The 18623-nt window shown below is 39.8% G+C and overlaps 1 protein-coding gene across 5 annotated transcripts in view; it reads left to right on the top strand.

Annotated features, from left to right (window-relative positions):
- LOC146317692 (zinc finger protein 521-like) overlaps window positions 1-18623 on the top strand; it is a 134178-nt gene that overhangs the window by 92568 nt on the left and 22987 nt on the right. For all 5 annotated transcript variants that reach the window (XM_084731805.1, XM_084731802.1, XM_084731804.1 and 2 more), the window contains one exon: window positions 13544-13675. In XM_084731805.1, coding sequence (XP_084587931.1) covers window positions 13544-13675 — 132 coding nt within the window. The remainder of the gene's footprint in view (window positions 1-13543; window positions 13676-18623) is intronic.

Here is an 18623-nt window from a genome sequence, read left to right as displayed (position 1 = left end):
CTCGACTTCAGTTGAACAACAATTTGACACTAATATTTTCACTGTTACTAAACAAGTACAACAATACTTAATGAGCTTGACTAACTGGGCTGAGCTAACTGGCATGCTGCAGCTGATAGTAGGGATGCATCCAAATCCAAATAGCGTTATTCAGACAAGCACAAATGATGTCATGCAAACAGATATTTTTTGATCCAAAGTTGCTTGTTTCTATTTGGAGAAAATCAGCTCCCTGATTACCTCATAGCATAGTTAAAACAAAAAAGGTTGCATCTACCTTAATCACTGACTTAGTTGAGTGTGCTAAGTTACACAAATCAAATGCATCCCAGAAGTTGCCTGCTGCTGAAATGCTAACAGTGAGTCCCCCACCGCTGATTTCTACATTTGCTACATTAGTTATGAACTTCTTCTATCTTTGAGGTGTGTGAGGACTTTCATCAGTCAGTACATTTTAACTGACTTACAGTTGCTCTTGTCTGTGTACATTTTTACACAAGTTGCCACATTTTTACCTGAACAAAATTCATTTAAAGTAGTAGTGGCCTACTTTTACTTAAGTATAAAATTCTAGTACTGTGAACTGCAGTAAGAAAACACAAGTAACACAAGATGAATGCAGTATCATTAGAATTTAAGATTATTCCCTTCAAAAGGATATTTTTCTATATATCCTTTCTTTTTATACACCTTCTTCAATGCCCGCCAGTTAAAGGAAGTTGAGACAGTTCATAATAGTTAAAGATAAAAAATAAAAAAGGAGAGCGAGAGAGATGAAAAGCACAGTATGAGGATATGGAAATGGAAATATATTTCATAATTCTTTATAGGCTAATATAAATTGCTTTAAAGCTATGAAGGCATAAAATATTTACATATAATGATTTAATGCGACTTCTGACCTGTATATAGATACAGAGACAGATAATTTTGTTGGCTGAACAGACACAGATGATAGGGATAATCATGTCTTTCTGCACCTCTAGCTGATACAAAGCAACTGGTGCACTGCCAAAAAATTTCTAGGCAAAAAAAATCGTGCATAGAATTTCTGTTCCACATGTGCGAGTATGCGAGTAGTAGATATAAATAGGGAACTCTGACAGTTTGGGTCACAGGGTGTACTGAACTGAGGAGGGTGCATCCCAAACTGAACTGCCTGCACCCAACGTTTTGAGGCAAATAGACTTAACTTTCCACTCCTACAACCTGCTGTGCTCCGGAAAGATTTGTGTATCTTTAAACACTAAGATAATCATGGCATTGTAAAATCATCTAGAATAGTTAACTCAGACCCGGTCTCCTGTTGGCCATGCTCATTCAGCCTGTGTTTGAGTGTCGGCCAAGTCAGCCATGGCTGCTCCAGAGGCCCTGAAGCCTGTTGGGGAGACGGGACATTCCAAACAGCATAACTCATTCTTTACACCCCTCTGCTGCCATTAGTTAATTATATGCAGGTGTTTTCCTTTCTCAGGTTTTTTGCTGTAGATCTAATAAAAATGTAACCATAAGTACATAAAGCCAGATAGTCAGAGAAAAGGAAAGGGGGAAACGGTGTGGAGGAAGTGGCTGAATGTGCTGTGTGAAGCAAATTATTGCCCCCATGTAGATTCATCAGTTCTCCCTGCTGGATTAAGGAAGGGCCTTTCTAATGAAGTTCGCCCCGTCAAAATGAAGGGACTAATTCTGATTTAGCTGAGGTAATGAACTTCCCCTCTCCTAGTGAGAGCAGCACCATGGGGCGAGGAGAGAGGGGTGGTTGTGTGGGGGGGGGGGGGGGGAGCGGGGGCAAAGGAGAGTGGCAGCAAGAGAGGAAAGGAAGAGAGGCAGGACGAAGACAAGACTGGAGAGACACATGGAGTGAAGACAGAGAGATAGAGGGAAGCTAGGTGGAGAATGAGAAAAAAAATTATGCAAAACGCCTGTCTCGTATTTGCTGAGATGTATTAAATTTCCAGTGCGGGTGCCTGTGTTATATAAAATTATGCTAATGTCTTGTGGCCCGCTGCGAATGGCGGCTTGCTGGTCCTGAGCATGCGTGGCTGGCCGCTACACGGAGCGCACTCAGTGGGACTCAGCTTTTCTATTAAGGAAAACCTCTAGACACCTGATGATGAATTCTCTCTCACCAAATGTTCCCCCTTTTTTGTGTCGAAAATATGAGCGCTTTTCTAAATGACTTTGGAGAGCCCGGCGTGGCACTCGGCGGCCTGCGTCGAGCAGGGGGGAAGGGGGTATGGGTAGGAGGGGGGGGTCCCTCTGCAGCAGGCTAAGGGAGTCAATTAAGGCAAGCACTGATAATTATAAGCCGGCAGAACGCAGGGGCTGGCTAATTGTACAGTGTTCCATGCCGTGAGCTCAGCCAAGGGGCCTCTCCGCAACGCTCTCTTCCCCTGCTCCTTTGTGTGGACCACAGACCCCATAGAGCCACATACCTCAGCCTGACAATGCCACAGTGAGGCGAGCGAAAAAAGCCGGGCATGTGCCCGTAATTAACTTTTTACATTCAGGCCACTCACTCTTTTGAGACCTGAAAGAGATTCCGCTCAGATTCACACCTCGTTTCTTCTTTCCACAAAGTTTTTCTTCACCCATTTTACTGTTTTTCTTTGCCTGTTTGTCTTTTTTGTTTTTTTTTTCTTGCACAGCAACTTCAGTTGAACACAAGAGTCTGGGAAAGTCAGGGCCTAGTCACTTGACCTTTATTTCTTTTTACTGACACCTTTTTTTTATTGTTAATGAATCGCATTAAAAGACCAAAAACTAAATTACTCCTACTAATGAGTATGGCATGTTTAGATGCAGCTCATTCCTCCCTGCCACAGAGCAGTGGTTCTCACATGTTTTCAGATCAAGTGCCCTTAAACTGACACAAATGGACCACAAAGTTTTTTCATTGGGCAGTAGTCCTTGTTTTGTCTCTTATCTTTCGCTGTTCAGGTCTCAGTTATGCTTAAAGCTTCTAACATTAAAAATCTTATAATTATTATGTGATCATTACCTCTGAAGAATCTGCATTACACTTACCTTAGTTATAGATAACATTAAGGATAAATTACAGTGTTTATACGTATTGCAGTGGTAGTAATTTTGTTGCTGTTGTGGTGCACAAATGAATACAGAGGAAACACTTGTTTATGAAACCCATGGCTAAATAGTCATACATGTTGTCATTGTGTTATTTTTAGTAAAAACAAATTATTCTCCTTTTCGCTGGAGACCCCATGGAAGCTCTTTTAAGGACCCTTTTAAGGTCTCTGGTCCCATTTGAGGACCACTGTCACTGAGCTCCAATGTCATTCAAATTAGAGCTACAACGATTAGCGGATTAATCGATTAATTGTCAATTATTATGTTTATCGCAACTATACTGAAATTCGATATATTGTTTTGATTGTTTTTAAAAAGAAATAATTAAAAATTCTCTAATTTCAGCTTCTCGGTTGTGAAAATTTTCTAGTTTCTTTAGTGTTCTAGATATATTTGGGTTGTGCACAAAACAAGACATCTGTAGCTTCACTTTGGGCTTTGGGATACAGTGATAAACATTTTCTGACATTTTATAGACCAAACAACTAAGCGATTCAAGAAAATGACTGACAGATGTATTGATAATGAAAATAATTGTTAGTTGCACTGGACAACATGCTATGAACTGTTTTAAGTCAGTCCCATGTACACCTCCTCCTGCTTACTCACCGAAAAATAGTTCCCAAAAAAATGCAACTTGTTACATTCAGGCCACACATTCTTTTGGGGCCCAAAAGAGATTATGGTTGGATTCACACCTCATTTCTTCTCTCCACAAGTTTTTCTTTGCCCATTTCACAGTTTTTCTTTGCTTGTTTATAATTTTTTTGCACAGCAACTTAAGTCTTGGAAAGTCAGGGCGTAGTCACTTGACCTTTATTTCCTTCTAACAAGAAAAAGCCCAGCAGTTTAGAATAGGCATGTATAGAGTAAATTAGAGCATTTCAGCGCAGAATGGTGTTTGTGTGGCTGCAGGGGGTCCAGCGCTCCCATGCAATCCATCTCAGCAGCCCTGCACTGTTTGTCCCCAATGGACCTCCATACCTGCCTGCAGCTGCAGCGCCTACACATCATTCGTTAACAAGTATTCGGCTCCTGCCTTTGTTGTTGTGGATTTCTCCCTTCTCTTTTTTAGCTTTTTTCCTCTGCCTCTGTGACCTACACACTGTTCATTTGACCGAGTTTTAGCCATTGTGGGTTTCAGCTGTAAGAATAGCAGGTAACATGGTCCAGGCCAAAACCCAAAATGGCAGACTATCCTTCAAAGCGTACAGCAGCGCCAAATCCAGCTGAAACAGCAGCTTCATCTGGTTTTACCAGATATAGTTTCCCTTTGGCTGCAGACATGAAATTCAGTACAGTTAAAAAATCTGAAATTACATATTTGGATAAAATCTGAAATTTAAATAGTCTTTTATCCCACAAAAATTTCATAGTGCACATCAAGGTTTCATTTCAACATTAGTAGGACTCATATTTCATTTTTTGAGGAGTTTCATGAAGAAACTACTGTCTTTCTAGTAGAAAAGAAAGTAGATTCTACTGCAGAAAAATAGTAGTTCCTATATGAACCTATATGCTCACAACAAGATCTGTGGATTATCTTGAGTAACCGGGTCATGAGACACTTGGTTTGAAATTTTCAAATGTATTTTTAGGTGCTTGAGCACCACAACCTAAGTGCCATTTAGTTCTGTTATGTTTGAGAGAAGGCAGACATCTCTACGGCTGATAAAAAAAAAAAAAAATCTGCAAATCACACCCCAAAAAAATCTAGATGGATAAACAGCACTACAGACCAGGGAAAACACACTTCAATTACTGTATCCTGGTGATTTTTTTATGTACCTTTTGGTGCCTTTTCTGCATCATTTCATATTGATAGTTAGGTATGTTAATGATTAATCATTAATTGATTAATTAGGAATTTTAACATGTCTTATTGATAATTAATTGATAGTCTAGATCGGCAGTAATTCAATCTCATTTGACATTGTTTTGTCTGGTGGAGGCATTTATTGAATAAGGAAACCTATACTTAAAATGAGAAAAAATATTAATTATTATTAATTATTGATGATGATCATTAGCATTTTCGGTTAAGAAAAATGCACAAAATTTGTGCCTTGTGATAGTGTCTTTCAGGTGTGATGTCACAATTCAAAAATAATGGTACAGAGTAGCAGGTAAGCAGTTAGTGAAAATAAAGTCCTCTGCTACTTTCATGTTTTTATTTGGGAGGCAGATGCACGTATTTCAAAACTTTGAAGGGGAGCTCCATACCCCCCAAAACCCACCTCCACATCTTAACATATCTTGTGTAGGGCTAACTTGTGTGTTTTTCTTACTCTTTTACTACACACAATATACATTTACTCACTTAGCTAGAAACAATATAAAACATCTATGCTTGTAGGATGAGAAATGCCACAATTTATTCTATAAATGTTACTGAATTGGAGGTAACAGGCTACAGTGATGTGAAAGATAAGATCTACAAATAAAATTTCCCTCTAATTTTCTCTTTGATATCATGCCACTGTCTGCCATGTTGCCATAACACAGCTGACTCATAAAAGCTTGTAAATGCCTAATGTAAGCCATGCATAGAGCACAGCAGGTTCTTCATAAGGCTCCGTTTAGGAAGTCGCACATGCATTCATTTTGTGGAAACCTATCATTTATACAGCCAGCCTGAGGTCTTCTGCAATAAAATGTTTTAACATGTTTTTGTCTCTTGTTTCTTTGATATTAATGCTTCAACAATGACTTTTGGCTGTAGTTTCTCTATTTTCTGCGACAGAGTATAAAATCTGAGTATCGCTAAACACATGCACAGGGGCTCTTGGCAAATAACTCAAGTGGAAATGTCTGCTCAGTGCGTTTATTTTAGGGAGAAGAAAGTGTCCTTATGTTTTCGTCCCCCATGTTTTGTGAACTCCAAAAGGTGTTCTAGTCGGCTAAACCTTTTGTAACATCCATTCAAGCGTTGCGCATGTTTATCTCGACACAAAAACCTGTCAGTTCGGTGTTTCTACCTCTGGCCCAGTAGCCAGGGGAGCTGTGAGGCGGTTAATGTAGGCGCTGAGTGGCTGATCCTAGCATGAGCCTAGCCCTGCTCTGATTAGCACCTCCAACGAGCTGCCATGCATCAGAGCTGACATTCTCCCAGAGACATGTTCCCCCAGAATCCTTTGCTCTTGCTGTGCGCGGGCGTCACCGCCACTGACATGTCACAGCCAACAGTCTCGCCTCAGCCCTTCTTCTCCCACTGGAGGTTGGAAAACAGCATCAGGCATGCACCGAACTTGGGACCCTGACATGAGGGCTTTGGCACCTCGCTTAGCTTATCTTTCACTTTTCACTTTTCTCCGGCAGACACAGAATATGTCTTTTACATGCCCACTTCCCTACAGGCAAACTGGAGTAAAGCTTCTCCTTTCATGCTGTGGTAGTTTTCCAATCTCTTTGATTTTATTAGCTAGCTCTCGACCACATTTCCATCACTGTATCGTGTAATACATTAACTCTTTGATAGAATGGGGTGAATTTTCAAGGTGCCATGATTAAATCTCGTACTTTAATTTTTTACATTTTGCACTTGATTCGCTCTGTCCTTCTCAAACTGTGGAGACAGGAAATAGATATTAGTAATGTTCCCCCCAGGCGCCAGTTCTCCAATCAGCTTTGGTCCAGGGGGAGTCCATCCCTTTGCGCTCCCACCTACCACCTTCCCCCCCCTCCCATCCGCAGCGTTCTCCAGGCCTTAATGGGCCTTGTAGTACTTCTGAAATGAGTTTGTTCCTTATGAGCAGTGCTTCCACCTCAAGAGAGCACACCACACGGAGGTGGAGTCAATTTGTATTCACCCATAATTCCCTGGGCCTTAATCACTCTGATTTTCCCCCCATTATCTGTTAATGGATAGTTCCCGCGGAGAGAAGAGAGAAGTAAACCCACCTACTGTTTACAGGCCTGAAGCTGTCTACTCTGCTACCATCCACAATCCCGCAGTGGGTTGTATATACAGCAGTGAGTCCGCTGAAAACCAAATCTTCTCAGTTTATTAACATACAACTCCAACATCAGGCTGGATATCATGAAACAGATGGTAGAATGGAAAGCAAACTCTTGCTAAAGGTGAAATTCCTCATAAAGAAGATAACTCTAAGCAGGTATTTCTGCCTTCATGGCGAGGTTTGGCAGTTCAGAAACTTAGATAGGGTTGCACAAACATAGAGTCATTTTTTTAAAATTATGTTGCACCAAACATAAACTAGCCTAAAATGAAAGTATAATAAATTTAAACCTCCCTTTAAACCTCAATTTAGTTTTTTTTTTATTTAAAACCAAAGTTAAATTTAATTCTTGCATTCAAACATAAAGTTAAGGGACAGACTCAATCCAGATGAGTTTTATGATGTACCTTTTCTTTCTTTTACTCCATTTGATCTGTTGAAACAGTCTACCAGTTGTCTCTTTTTTTTCCTAATTGTGCAGTTGTCCATTTTTAGTCTTCTAATATTGAGCCATATTGCTCCATCAAGTTTTTTGCAAATGAGGAGAAATTAGGCATAAAGCTAGATAACTTTTTAGCTAGCTAGCAAACAATGTAACCTCTTGTTAATGTTTTAGCTAGCTGGCAAGCGATATATCATTATGTCAACTTTTGTTTTTGCTAACTAGCAAACAATATAACACCTTGTTAAGTTTTTATTGGCTAGCAAAAAATATAGCATCTTATTATCTTTTTAGCTTGCTATCAAGCAATGTAACATTTCATTAACTTTTTTAGCTAGTAAGCAAACATTATAATGATTTAATGACTTTTAGCTAGCTAGCAAACAATGTAATGTTTTGTTAAGGGGTACAGAGCAGCTGAAAGCTAATGGTTTTCCCCCTCTTTTAAACTACTAGCTCCCAACAAGACACTAATTTATTACATATTAGTTTTAATTTGGGTAAGCGACCATCTCCACATTGATGAAACTTAATTATGCAACAAACTGCTTAGTTTTATATTTGCATTTGCTCATTTTAAACCTAGTTTTTGCTTAACTCTGTTTCTCTGTTTAGAACTGTCTGCAAATTAGATTAAATTAATCTTTGTCAGTACAACCCCGTCTCAGTATCACACTGACCAGGACCAGCTTTGATTACTATGTTACTTCTGTCTGTGGCTTTTCCAAAACAATCCATTCCTGCCTAGTAAATATTCTCAATTTGTTCTCCCACTTGTTTACTCATTACTTGCAGCAAAGAAGTGCCTTGATTGATGTCCTTAATATCATTTGTTAGAGTGTTGCTGCTTTGGCGACACAAGCAGCATGGGTCCCTCTAAGAGTGAGCTTCAGAGAACCATTCACTATGCCCCAGAGAGGGGTGTAAATCTAAGTATCAGATTTTTCTCTTCCAAAGCCAAATGCTAAAAGTGATCCTGATTTCCCCTCCAAATCAAACTGCTCCTCAGCAGAATTGTTTAAATAGAGTAAGGGGCAGTGGCGGTGGGGGCGAGTGGTGGTGGTGTTGGAACGGAATAAGCTGAGGGAGAGTTTTTAATTAAGCAATGCCCTGCGTTATACTTAACTACACACTATTATCAGAAAGTTAGACTGTCTTTAGTTACTTTAGTTCCGGTCTCTTACTCACTGTCAGCTGATGGCTGAGCAGTTACACTCCGAGCAAACTGAGACGTCTCAATCAAATTCACAGACACCTTTACCTTCAACTTACAGAATTCAATATGCCGCGGCTGCGAAGAGTTCACTAAACTACGCAAGCCAGACCTGCGAGCCCCAGCGTCCCAAACAACCTTCAACAGCACATGAACTTCAGCCCGGATAAAAAAGTAAACAGCGCTGAGAAATAAAGACCATTCTTTTTGAGAGTAGTTTTTCCTCTCTCCCTCCTCTCCTGTCCTCCACATGGGAGAGATATTAGGCGTTTGTGTTTTAAGGAGCTGTGAAATACATAAACCATGAGCCACAGGAACGCAAGGCCCTGTGGATATGCAGATGGGCTTACTTTGCTGGTGTCAGGGATGCTTAGAGGGAGCAGGCACAGGAGCAGTTCTCATCTAAAGGATTTTCTTAGGAGTGCAGAGGGACAGGGTGGTGGCAGCGGAGAACACTCGGGAGACTCGGAAACAGAGAGTCGGAGGAGGGAAAGAGAGAGGGAGAGAGAGCTGACAGTCCCCTGTGGCCCTGTAACTATATCCAGAGTCTGCTCAGTGCATAGAGAGGGGTGGGGGCTCACGCAGGGCTGTGCTGATTGGGCAGCCCAGGAGAAGGGCTGGGAGAGCGACAGGAAGTGACCTCAGCCCAATGAGGCTGCTATAGGGGCGAGTGCGCTGACTTCCTCCCTTGGCTCTCACTAAGAAACAGGCTGCCAGCCTGATTCAACCCCTGTTACACTGCTGAATACAAACCCAGCCCTGCACAGGCTGCATTACACAGGATAACAGAGCACACTTTACTCTCAGTAAAACCTCTACTGCTCTTTCAAACATGTTTCTCTGTTCATCTGTCTTTATCTTTCTATATATTACCCAGCACTTTTTTCAGGGTAAACACGTGAAGAGTCTAGTTGAACTATATACTGAACAGAATTTTAAAACATATCACAATAGTGACCTTGCATTAACTTTTTTTCATTGCATAATTATAAATCCCAACAGAAGACCAAAACCAACACTGAACAAATCCTATTTTCAAGTATTGCTCATGCCTCTCTGCCAGAGAGCTCTACTGTTGTCCAAAAACATGTCGATGAGCCACTTTTACCCAATCACCAGAGGCCTGATACAATACTGTAATGACACTTAAGTCACAATACAATATTTTTGTGATTTTAAACATTTTGCAATATATAGATTTTTTTTTCAGTTACAAAGGAAAACTTTGTCAACAATCATTCCACTTCAGTCATTTTTTTTAAAAATTTTGCAACGAAGGCATCATCTCACCAGAAGACTCAGCCCCTTCTAGTGGGCTGAAAAAGAAAAGCAATTGATATTATTATTCTGTCACCAAAAAGTAACATTTGCAATATTAATGATTTATATAACAAAAGACTGATACTTGGCATCTGTGTATCACTAGAATATTGCCATGCAAAATATCACAATACTATCTATGCTCTATTGATTTTTTCCCCCACCCTTACTGAATGACACATTCCTACATAATGATGAACAGGCTCTGTAGTTCATTTTAAGTTGATCGCAAATATAACTTCATGCTAGCACTACAAATGTGTATTAATCCCCCCAAAATAATTCCCAACAAATACATGATTTACTCCTTGTCAAAAAAAAGTACAATGCCAGCTGTTTAAGGAAATTCTGAGCATTTTTGTGTTCAACTATTGTTAAACTATTATTCTAATTTATAGGAATGAAGGGGTGTGGGCTGACTCACGGTCAGTATAGCGGAATTGGCAGTGGTGGAAAGAGTACTGAAAATCTATATGAAGTAATCTTCTCAAAAACTACTCAGGGTATTACTTTTAAATTGCTTATGTTTAATGCATCATAAGTAGCAGGGATTTAATCAGAGAGGTTTCTGTGTCTCCAAATCTTCAGTCTAAACTACTCAAACTCCTGCATGGTTCTGGTCAGTGTTCAACTCACCAAACCTGTGCCTGCTGCAGAGTTTCTGGGTTTTTTCATCCATATGACATGGTTTTTATTGGCCCATTTGGCCTTACTGGCTACACAAATGCAGATGAAAGATTGGGATATTAAGTCAAACTGTAGTTCTTCCCAGTAGTGAATTATGATTTTAAAAGTATCTAAGTAGATTACATAGGGTAATGCATACTTAAGTGACAGTAAAATTACAGGCTTGCAGCCTGACGTAATCACAGTATTTTGAGCATCACTTCCACCTCTGGAAGTTTGAAAGTACTGAGTGATGGACTATCACGATATTGGTATTGATGATTTGATTTGTTGACAATGAGAAAAATATTGAACAACACCAGCCTTATTCTTCAAAAATTAAAGCATACTGTATTAATATCTCTTTGCCATTTTCCCTTGGTGCACCTGCTCACAGACATAAACACACACATGCACGCACACAAGGTCAGTCAGGCAGGTGCAGAGTTATCTGCATAATGAAGCAGGCCAGGTCTCCAAAGGGACAGCGTTGTGCACTGGGGTCAAATGAGGGCTGCGCATATGGCAGAAGAACAGCTCTGTGAACCCTGCAGCAAGCTTGACCTTAGTGTACACCCTCACACAGACAAGCAAACTGAATGGTGATCAAAGAGGGCAGTGATCCTCCCGCACGGCTGCGTAGATGCACTCGTGCCACCCTCCTCCTCCTCCTCCTCCTCCCCGTATTTTCGCTGATGCCTGCTGTTACACTTAGATGCACATGTAGGCTACAGAATATCTCATCTGTCAAATGCATGATTGCAGAACACACCATCAACGTGCTCCCTGTAAAACTGCAATGAGCTGCCTTGATCGGCCCTTTACCTTTTACCAGACAGTCATGAGGGAACAAAGCCTGTGAGCTTGTGCAACCTATGCTTTGTATTTATGCCGTAGACACCACCTTATGTGGTATACCATGCCATATGTTTATGTTATTGAGGAAAAGATTGTAAAAGAACATGTGGTAATATGTTACAGCAAAAAGTTCAATATGTATACGCTCCCACTGTTTCTTTTGGCACAGCAGGAGATGTTTCCATTCTCCTCTCTTCCTGGAAATATCAGGGGTCAGTGGTTTGCAGTTGTCAGAAGTAGTCAGAATCAATCTATAGGTGCATAAACTGAGATACTACCCTTTTTTACTGTATATACCATACCTCAAATGAAGTGACCAGGTCCAGCATGTATACACCAAGCAGGTTGATTTGGGCAAAGTTTTTTTTTCCAGAATCTTCACATTATATTGTAATTTAATTTTGCTAAGGGAATAGTTCAGATTATTTGAAGTGAAGTTGTATGAAGTACAGTGTATAACCTACGATACATGGTAGTCAGTATGCCCCCAGTTTGGAGAAGCAGCAGGAGTACTAAGCTAAACGATGTACTACTGTAGACAGGGTCAGCAACAAAAGCAATATTTGCAACAAGGGCAATATTTGGCTTATATAACCGTGATTTTCCATCAAAAACTGCTGGGGGGGTGCAGACAGGCATCTAGTGTAACTGAAAAGCTCAGTATTGATAAGTACCTCATACAACCCCACATTAAATAATAAACTATTCTTTTAAACAGCTTGTTGTATCAGGTGAGCTTTTAGTACAAATTCTAAACAGGACAAAAGAAAACTGATGGTGAACAAAGAAAAGATACAAAGCTTACATTTAAACCTAACACTTACCAAAAAGTGAGTTTTAGGTGAGCTTTTAGTGTAGAACAATAAAAACATTCAAATTAGTTAAAAACTATAAGAAAACTGGAAACTATAAGTGTCTTGTCCATTGCAGGTTACCAGCGCTGTTTTTCAGCAGACATGTTTTGCCAGATTTGCCTAAAGCCACTTCGATTAACCCTCCACTCGGATCCCCCAGGGCTCAAGCCGGGCACAGCTGGTTAGGTGGATTGTGTATTCGTGCTTCTGGTACCCAGGGCCTATGTGGTGGGCACTGGGCTGTAGAGACCTGGGGATAAACCCTAGATGAGTCCCCGGTGTATCCAACCCCCACCCCCCCTTTGCAGTAGCTGGCCTAATGTCAGGTTTGGCAGGAGTTTGATAGAGCACTAGTCCGGCCCCGTGGCAGAGTGTATAGGCCTTTTATTGACGCGCTGGAGATGGGCAGTTCTCTGGAAGTCTGAGTCAGCAGATCGTTGTGCTGCAAATGAGTGTGCAGGTTCACAGTCTGAACGACATTTATTTAAGCTATCAGTGGTCTCGGCTGAGGTAGTTGAATGTTTAGATGGACGTGCAGGGAATTCTAATGCCAAGCCGATAAACTGGGAATCTGTCGTGCTCTGTATTAAAAATGTTGACATGTTTTGAAAGCATTGTCAGTGTATGTACACCGAAGAAGTGATGATTTGGTGACCTAAGGGTTTCAGAAACTATTTTGCTATCATTTTTTTGTCCTTACAGTCATAGTAATCACCCCCGTTTTTGATTTTTATCTATTTTGATTCACCCTCTACAAAACACAAATGACTTCCCTTCATTTAGATTTGCCTCATGTCTGTTTTTAATTTGCAAAATGCCAAAAATAAATTATTTTGTGATGTATGTAAGTTAATCAGAAAGATGATGCTCACCATGTTCAAAGTGCAAGGCCTCGTCTGAGCGATTAGGACCCCGGCTGGTCATCTAATTTGTGCCTGATGGGAGCAGATCACACGTTATATTATTTCCTGCCTGAGTCATGAAAATCGCAGGCAGGAGCCTTTGCCACAAATTTGTAAAATTTAAATTTCATGTGAGAAAATAAAGTGGAAAAAAATGCAGAGTGAGACCTCTGACATTCACGCTCTGCTTATTTCCCTTCTCATGATTTTTTGTTTTTGTTGTTTTTTCTTCTCTGCAGAGGAAGGATTGAACCATGAATGCAAGCTCTGTAGTCAGTCATTCGACTCACCAGCGAAGCTTCAATGCCACTTGATTGAGCACAGCTTTGAGGGCATGGGAGGAACCTTCAAGTGTCCAGTCTGCTTTACAGGTGTGTATTGAGCATGTTTTTGTGTGCATGAGAGTGTTTGTGCATCATGGATTTGCATCTTGATAGACTTGATAGAAAGATTAGAAAAGTAGAGTTGGGCTTTATACACGAGTTAAAGAAGAAATATGTGAGATCCTAGCCTTAAAGAATGAGCACTGCAGTCTAAATCCCAAGTTGGAGCCATAGATAGTACACTACACAGGTTAAATCCCTATTTAATATACAACATATTGTTGAAGTGAGTTTTATACCTGTCTTTCCCAGACTCAAAGCTCAGGCAGGACATACACAAGTGCAAGATGAGTGCAACATTACATTTAGACAATGACAAGTGACGACAAGTCCTACACTGTAAGTTGATTGGCTTTTTATAAGCACAATATACAAAAAAAAAAAACAAAAGCCCACTGCTCTGAAAATTCACACTCTGGAGTTGGAGTTTAGTGACTGCCTGCCTTCCTGACTGACACAAAGCCGTTGCAGGAACGTCGTTGCAATGTAACTTTTGCAGCATGTGACTTTGTAGCAACCTACCGAGTGAAGTTACAGAGTGTCGTAGCTAGCGTGTCATTTTAAACGTTGCCGGTGTTGTCCGAATTTCCACCGCTTTTTGGAGATGCTGTGACGTTTTAGCAACGTAGCAGTAATGTCAGCATTAGAGCTGCAAATTGTAGGGACTTTCTTTAACAGTAAAAATCAATTAAATCAATTAATCATTAAAAAACATTAAATATTAAACATTTGCCTATACCAAACAGTACTAAAGTTTTATTTCCAGAGCAGCATAGTGTATATTCTCTGACAGTACTGTACTGCTTATAAAACACATTAAGATGTAAAGGCTCACATATTAAACACATATACTAGAACATCAGATAACATGCTGAGTGCACTCATAAAATAATCTCTGTGATGCTTCAGATCTTTTTTTGATAATAGATTGATTAAATTTTTAACGATCGATTAATTGAGCATAGATTAATCGTTATCATCCCTAGTTATTATATGAAGTACAGGAAAAGTCAGGAAAGGACATTGAACAGATGTAATGTTTCAACAGCTTAGCGGCAACATATTGTAAGTATAAAGTTACAACATCAAAAAACAAAAACAGACGTTACAGACGGGAATGGAAATTTCAAAGGAGAACATGCTGGCTGTAGCATTGTTTTAAGACAAGCCAGTATTTCAGCATAACATGTTTCCTTAATTTCCAATGACACTTTGTGGTCATTTGTGTTTTTGTAAGACAAATATAATACATACTTCTCCTTTAACTTTTAAGAGACATTTATATTCTCAATATGCAAAGCTTTGCATTACCGTGCGTCGCCTTCTTCAGTGTGAAAAGCCAAATGGGTTCTAAATGAGTTGGGAAAGGTCAAGCAAGCGTCTCGCTAAAGCTGAGAGCGGTTTGCTGCATGTGGCTTTTTATTTAGTCAAATTGCCTCCAAATCAAGGCCAAAGAAGTGTCATGAGGTGAGGGGGGAGGAGGGGGGAGGTAAAGAAAGAGAGCAGGGGGGAAGACAGTGTGAGCTGAGGGGAGATGGGGGGATGGAGGAGTGGGGAAAAGAAAAGGAGATGTGCTAATTGTGGATGGCAGTGGTGCTGATAGCTGTAATGATCTCATCTGTCTCTGTGCGTGGAGGTGGAAGGACCGGACTCCTCCTGAGAGGATAGCGCCCTCCTTCAGTGTCAACAGGGTTAACTATCTCTATAATGAAATCTGCAAAGTCGTTAACTTCAGCTCTTCACTCTTTCTCCCTTCTCAGCTCTTTACTCTTCCTCGCACTTTTTGGGTCCTCAGCTCATTTCCCTTCTTTTTTGCGCTTCCTGCCTGTACCCCCCCTTCATCCACCTGAAAAAAAAAACTCATTTGTCTCTCCTCCAGTTATTACATCAATTAACATCATTAACTCACATTTTGCTCAAAGATCTTTCTCCACATTTTTTACATCTTCATCCACCTCACTGCTCAGCTCCTTATTCATTTTCCTCATCTCTCCTTCTCTCCGCTCCCCCTCCCTCCACTCCGCTCTACTTCTCTCATTGCTGTTTTGGCCTTATCTCTCTTTTAGCAGAAGCCTATTGATATATCCCCACCCCGAATCCCCCTCCACCCCTCACAGGGGTCTGGGCATTTAATATACAGAGCATGCCTCCTTCATCTGAGCCTTCATTTTCCACCGCCGGCTTTGACAGACAGGTCCCCCCTCTCCCTCCGCGTCCATATCGATCACGGCGCATGAGAGAGAAGGATGCTGGGAGGGGAGAAGGGAGGAGGGAGAGACAGAGTACACCCTCAGGACAGTGGTCGCAGAGCAGACAGACAGATGGGCGAAGGACTATGGTGGTGGGGAAGGCAGGCAGGCTGTGGAGAGTATGGATGGACTGAAAGGCCTCCCTCTGTTGGGGATGGAGGGGACAGGCAGACTGTAGGCAGAGCACTCGGAGGAGAAGGAGGAACTGAGAGTTTGGCTGACAGCTGTCCTTGAATATATTTCTTCAAGTTGAGCCTGGCAGAAAGTAGAGGAAAGACACTACTTTTACACACCAACATAAACTAACGTCGTGTGGTGTTAGGAAGCTTAATTTAATAGATTTAATACAGTGGTGGAAGAAGCACTCATATCTTTTCCATAAATAAAAAGAGAAATTAAACAAAACTAAAACACTCTTATGACCAGTGGTAGGAAGTGATTAAGTACATTTACTCAGATACTTTGTTCTTCTACACCATTACATGTCATTTGTAAATGTTCTTCTTCTACACTACATTTATTTTACAATGATAGTTACTAGCTTCTAGTTTATACATTTAAAAAATCAGGATATAAATGATATGATCTAGTATACTACTTATACAAAGTCTAAAATTGGTTCTACATTGTCAACGCTCTTGCATGCATTTGTTCATGATATAAACAGAATAATATAATATTCTATAACAATATGACACTGTAAAAGGAGTCATTTTGCGTAAGGAATAATTTCACTTTTGCACTTTAAGTATATTTTGCTGATAATACTTGTGTACTTTTACTCAAGTAATATTTTGTATTCAGGACTTACTTGACACAGAGTATTTTCAGACTATAATATTTCTACTTTTACTCAAGTAAAAGCTCTCAGAACTTCTTCCACCACTGTCTATAACAAGTTCTTCATTAAAAACTTAAGTCTCACTTGTTTCTACTGTTTTACTAAAGCAAATTGATTTTGAAGTAAATGTAAAGTCACTCGGATTGTGGTTTCTGTCAACATGATTTATATAATTTTCATCGACATAGTATTTCATTTGTTGCCCCATAATATCTGTAGTAAAGCAGGATTAACTTAAATAGTTATGTTTAGGTGCCCACAGTATTTTTATAAGGTTAGAGAAAGATGCTTGTCTTAAACTAAATGGTTAAATGTTGAGAAAACAGTCACATGAAGCACAAGACATGACTTCTTTATGATCTTTATTTATTGGGAAACCACAATTCTTTATTAACCTTAACGATTGCTTTTAATGTGGAAACCTCACCACATATTATTTATGTGGTTATGAACCCCTGGTGTCCCTTTTTAAAGTAACTTGCAAAACATATTATTGGTATATAAACATAATTTCACAGAGACAGGGTTGGAGTATTGAAAGTATTGTTGGTAAAATGTATTTAGGCATAAAAAGTGTTGTGAAAGCTACTCTGAAAGCATACCAAATACTTCACACTTAAGGTTCAACCACAGCAAAGCTACCCTGAGGAGAAATCTAGTTTGGTGAACTGTAGCAGCTTAGAAAAGGTAGCTCAGTGTACTTTGTAAAAAATATGATCAAATTATAATAAAATATGCCAAAATATGCAAATAAAAAAGCCTCTCAATTGAGTTTATCGCAAGAAGTGCCCACTTGTTCACAGGTCATATAAATAAAAAATACATAAATATCCCACTAATCATGGGAAAGTGCACAGTATGAGTTTGAGTTTGTTTACCACACAATCAGAGAAGCAATGGTAATGGTGGCCCTTTTTTTGTAGTTTCAGTAAAAAAAAAAGTTATTTAACTACCGCAATCACTATGCAAATATGAATGTAGTCAAACTACCAGCAAGCAAATGAAAAATGTAGTTTAAATAAGAGTTTATTTTCATGTAGCTCACTGCTCCCCAACACTGCAAACAAAGCTACTCACTATGCAGAATTACTCCCATTATATATAGTTAGTTTTATTGGTGTTATATATAAACAGTAAAAACATTTTTAATCAATTTTAATCTATAACAGTGCAGTTCTAATTATTAGATTTTGTATGTTTAATCTTGATAGTCAAAGTAACTGGGAGTAATAAGTACTATATTTCTCTGAAATGTGGAGAAGAAGTATAAAGTAATTTATTTTTCCACCACCTACTTTTAGTAATGCATTGTGAGGTTCTCAGTTTGCGTTTTGTTTTAGCCAGTTTTGTTTAGTCAGTGCAGACGAGTTGCTGTTGATGAATCACTGTGTGCACTATTCCAAAAACTTTATTTACAGATTAAAAGGATCCCTATTACAGCCATAATGAGTCTGAACATAAAAGCAAAACTTTGATCAGACTAGGCGGTGGTGGCAGTAATAGTGGCTGGGTCATTGAGTTCACACGATTAACAAGGTTACTCTTTGTTTAAAAGATCATCCCCACTCGATGCCCATGTTTCAGTTTGATCCACCCCCTTGTGACCCAAAACTCTGTGGGAGGCAGGGATGTGATTGTCATTCTTTGACACACCTGATTATCCTCAATCCACATCGGGAAGGGAAAACGGAGGGAGGACAAATCAAAACAGACCGTATGGGGAAAGTATATGGGGGGAAAAGTAAGTCGTAGACGGTAGATGAGGGGGAGACAAAATAGAGGAGAAAAGGAGACAAAACTTGGAGGAAGCCGAGAAGGTTGCAACTGGCAAGTTTGGATGTGAGAT

This window comes from Lutjanus erythropterus, chromosome 12 (assembly GCF_056507025.1).
Source record: "Lutjanus erythropterus isolate fLutEry1 chromosome 12, fLutEry1.hap2, whole genome shotgun sequence".
Taxonomy (NCBI): domain Eukaryota; kingdom Metazoa; phylum Chordata; class Actinopteri; order Lutjaniformes; family Lutjanidae; genus Lutjanus; species Lutjanus erythropterus.
Note: the sequence above shows the minus strand (reverse complement) of the source record. Positions and strands in the feature narration are given on the sequence as shown.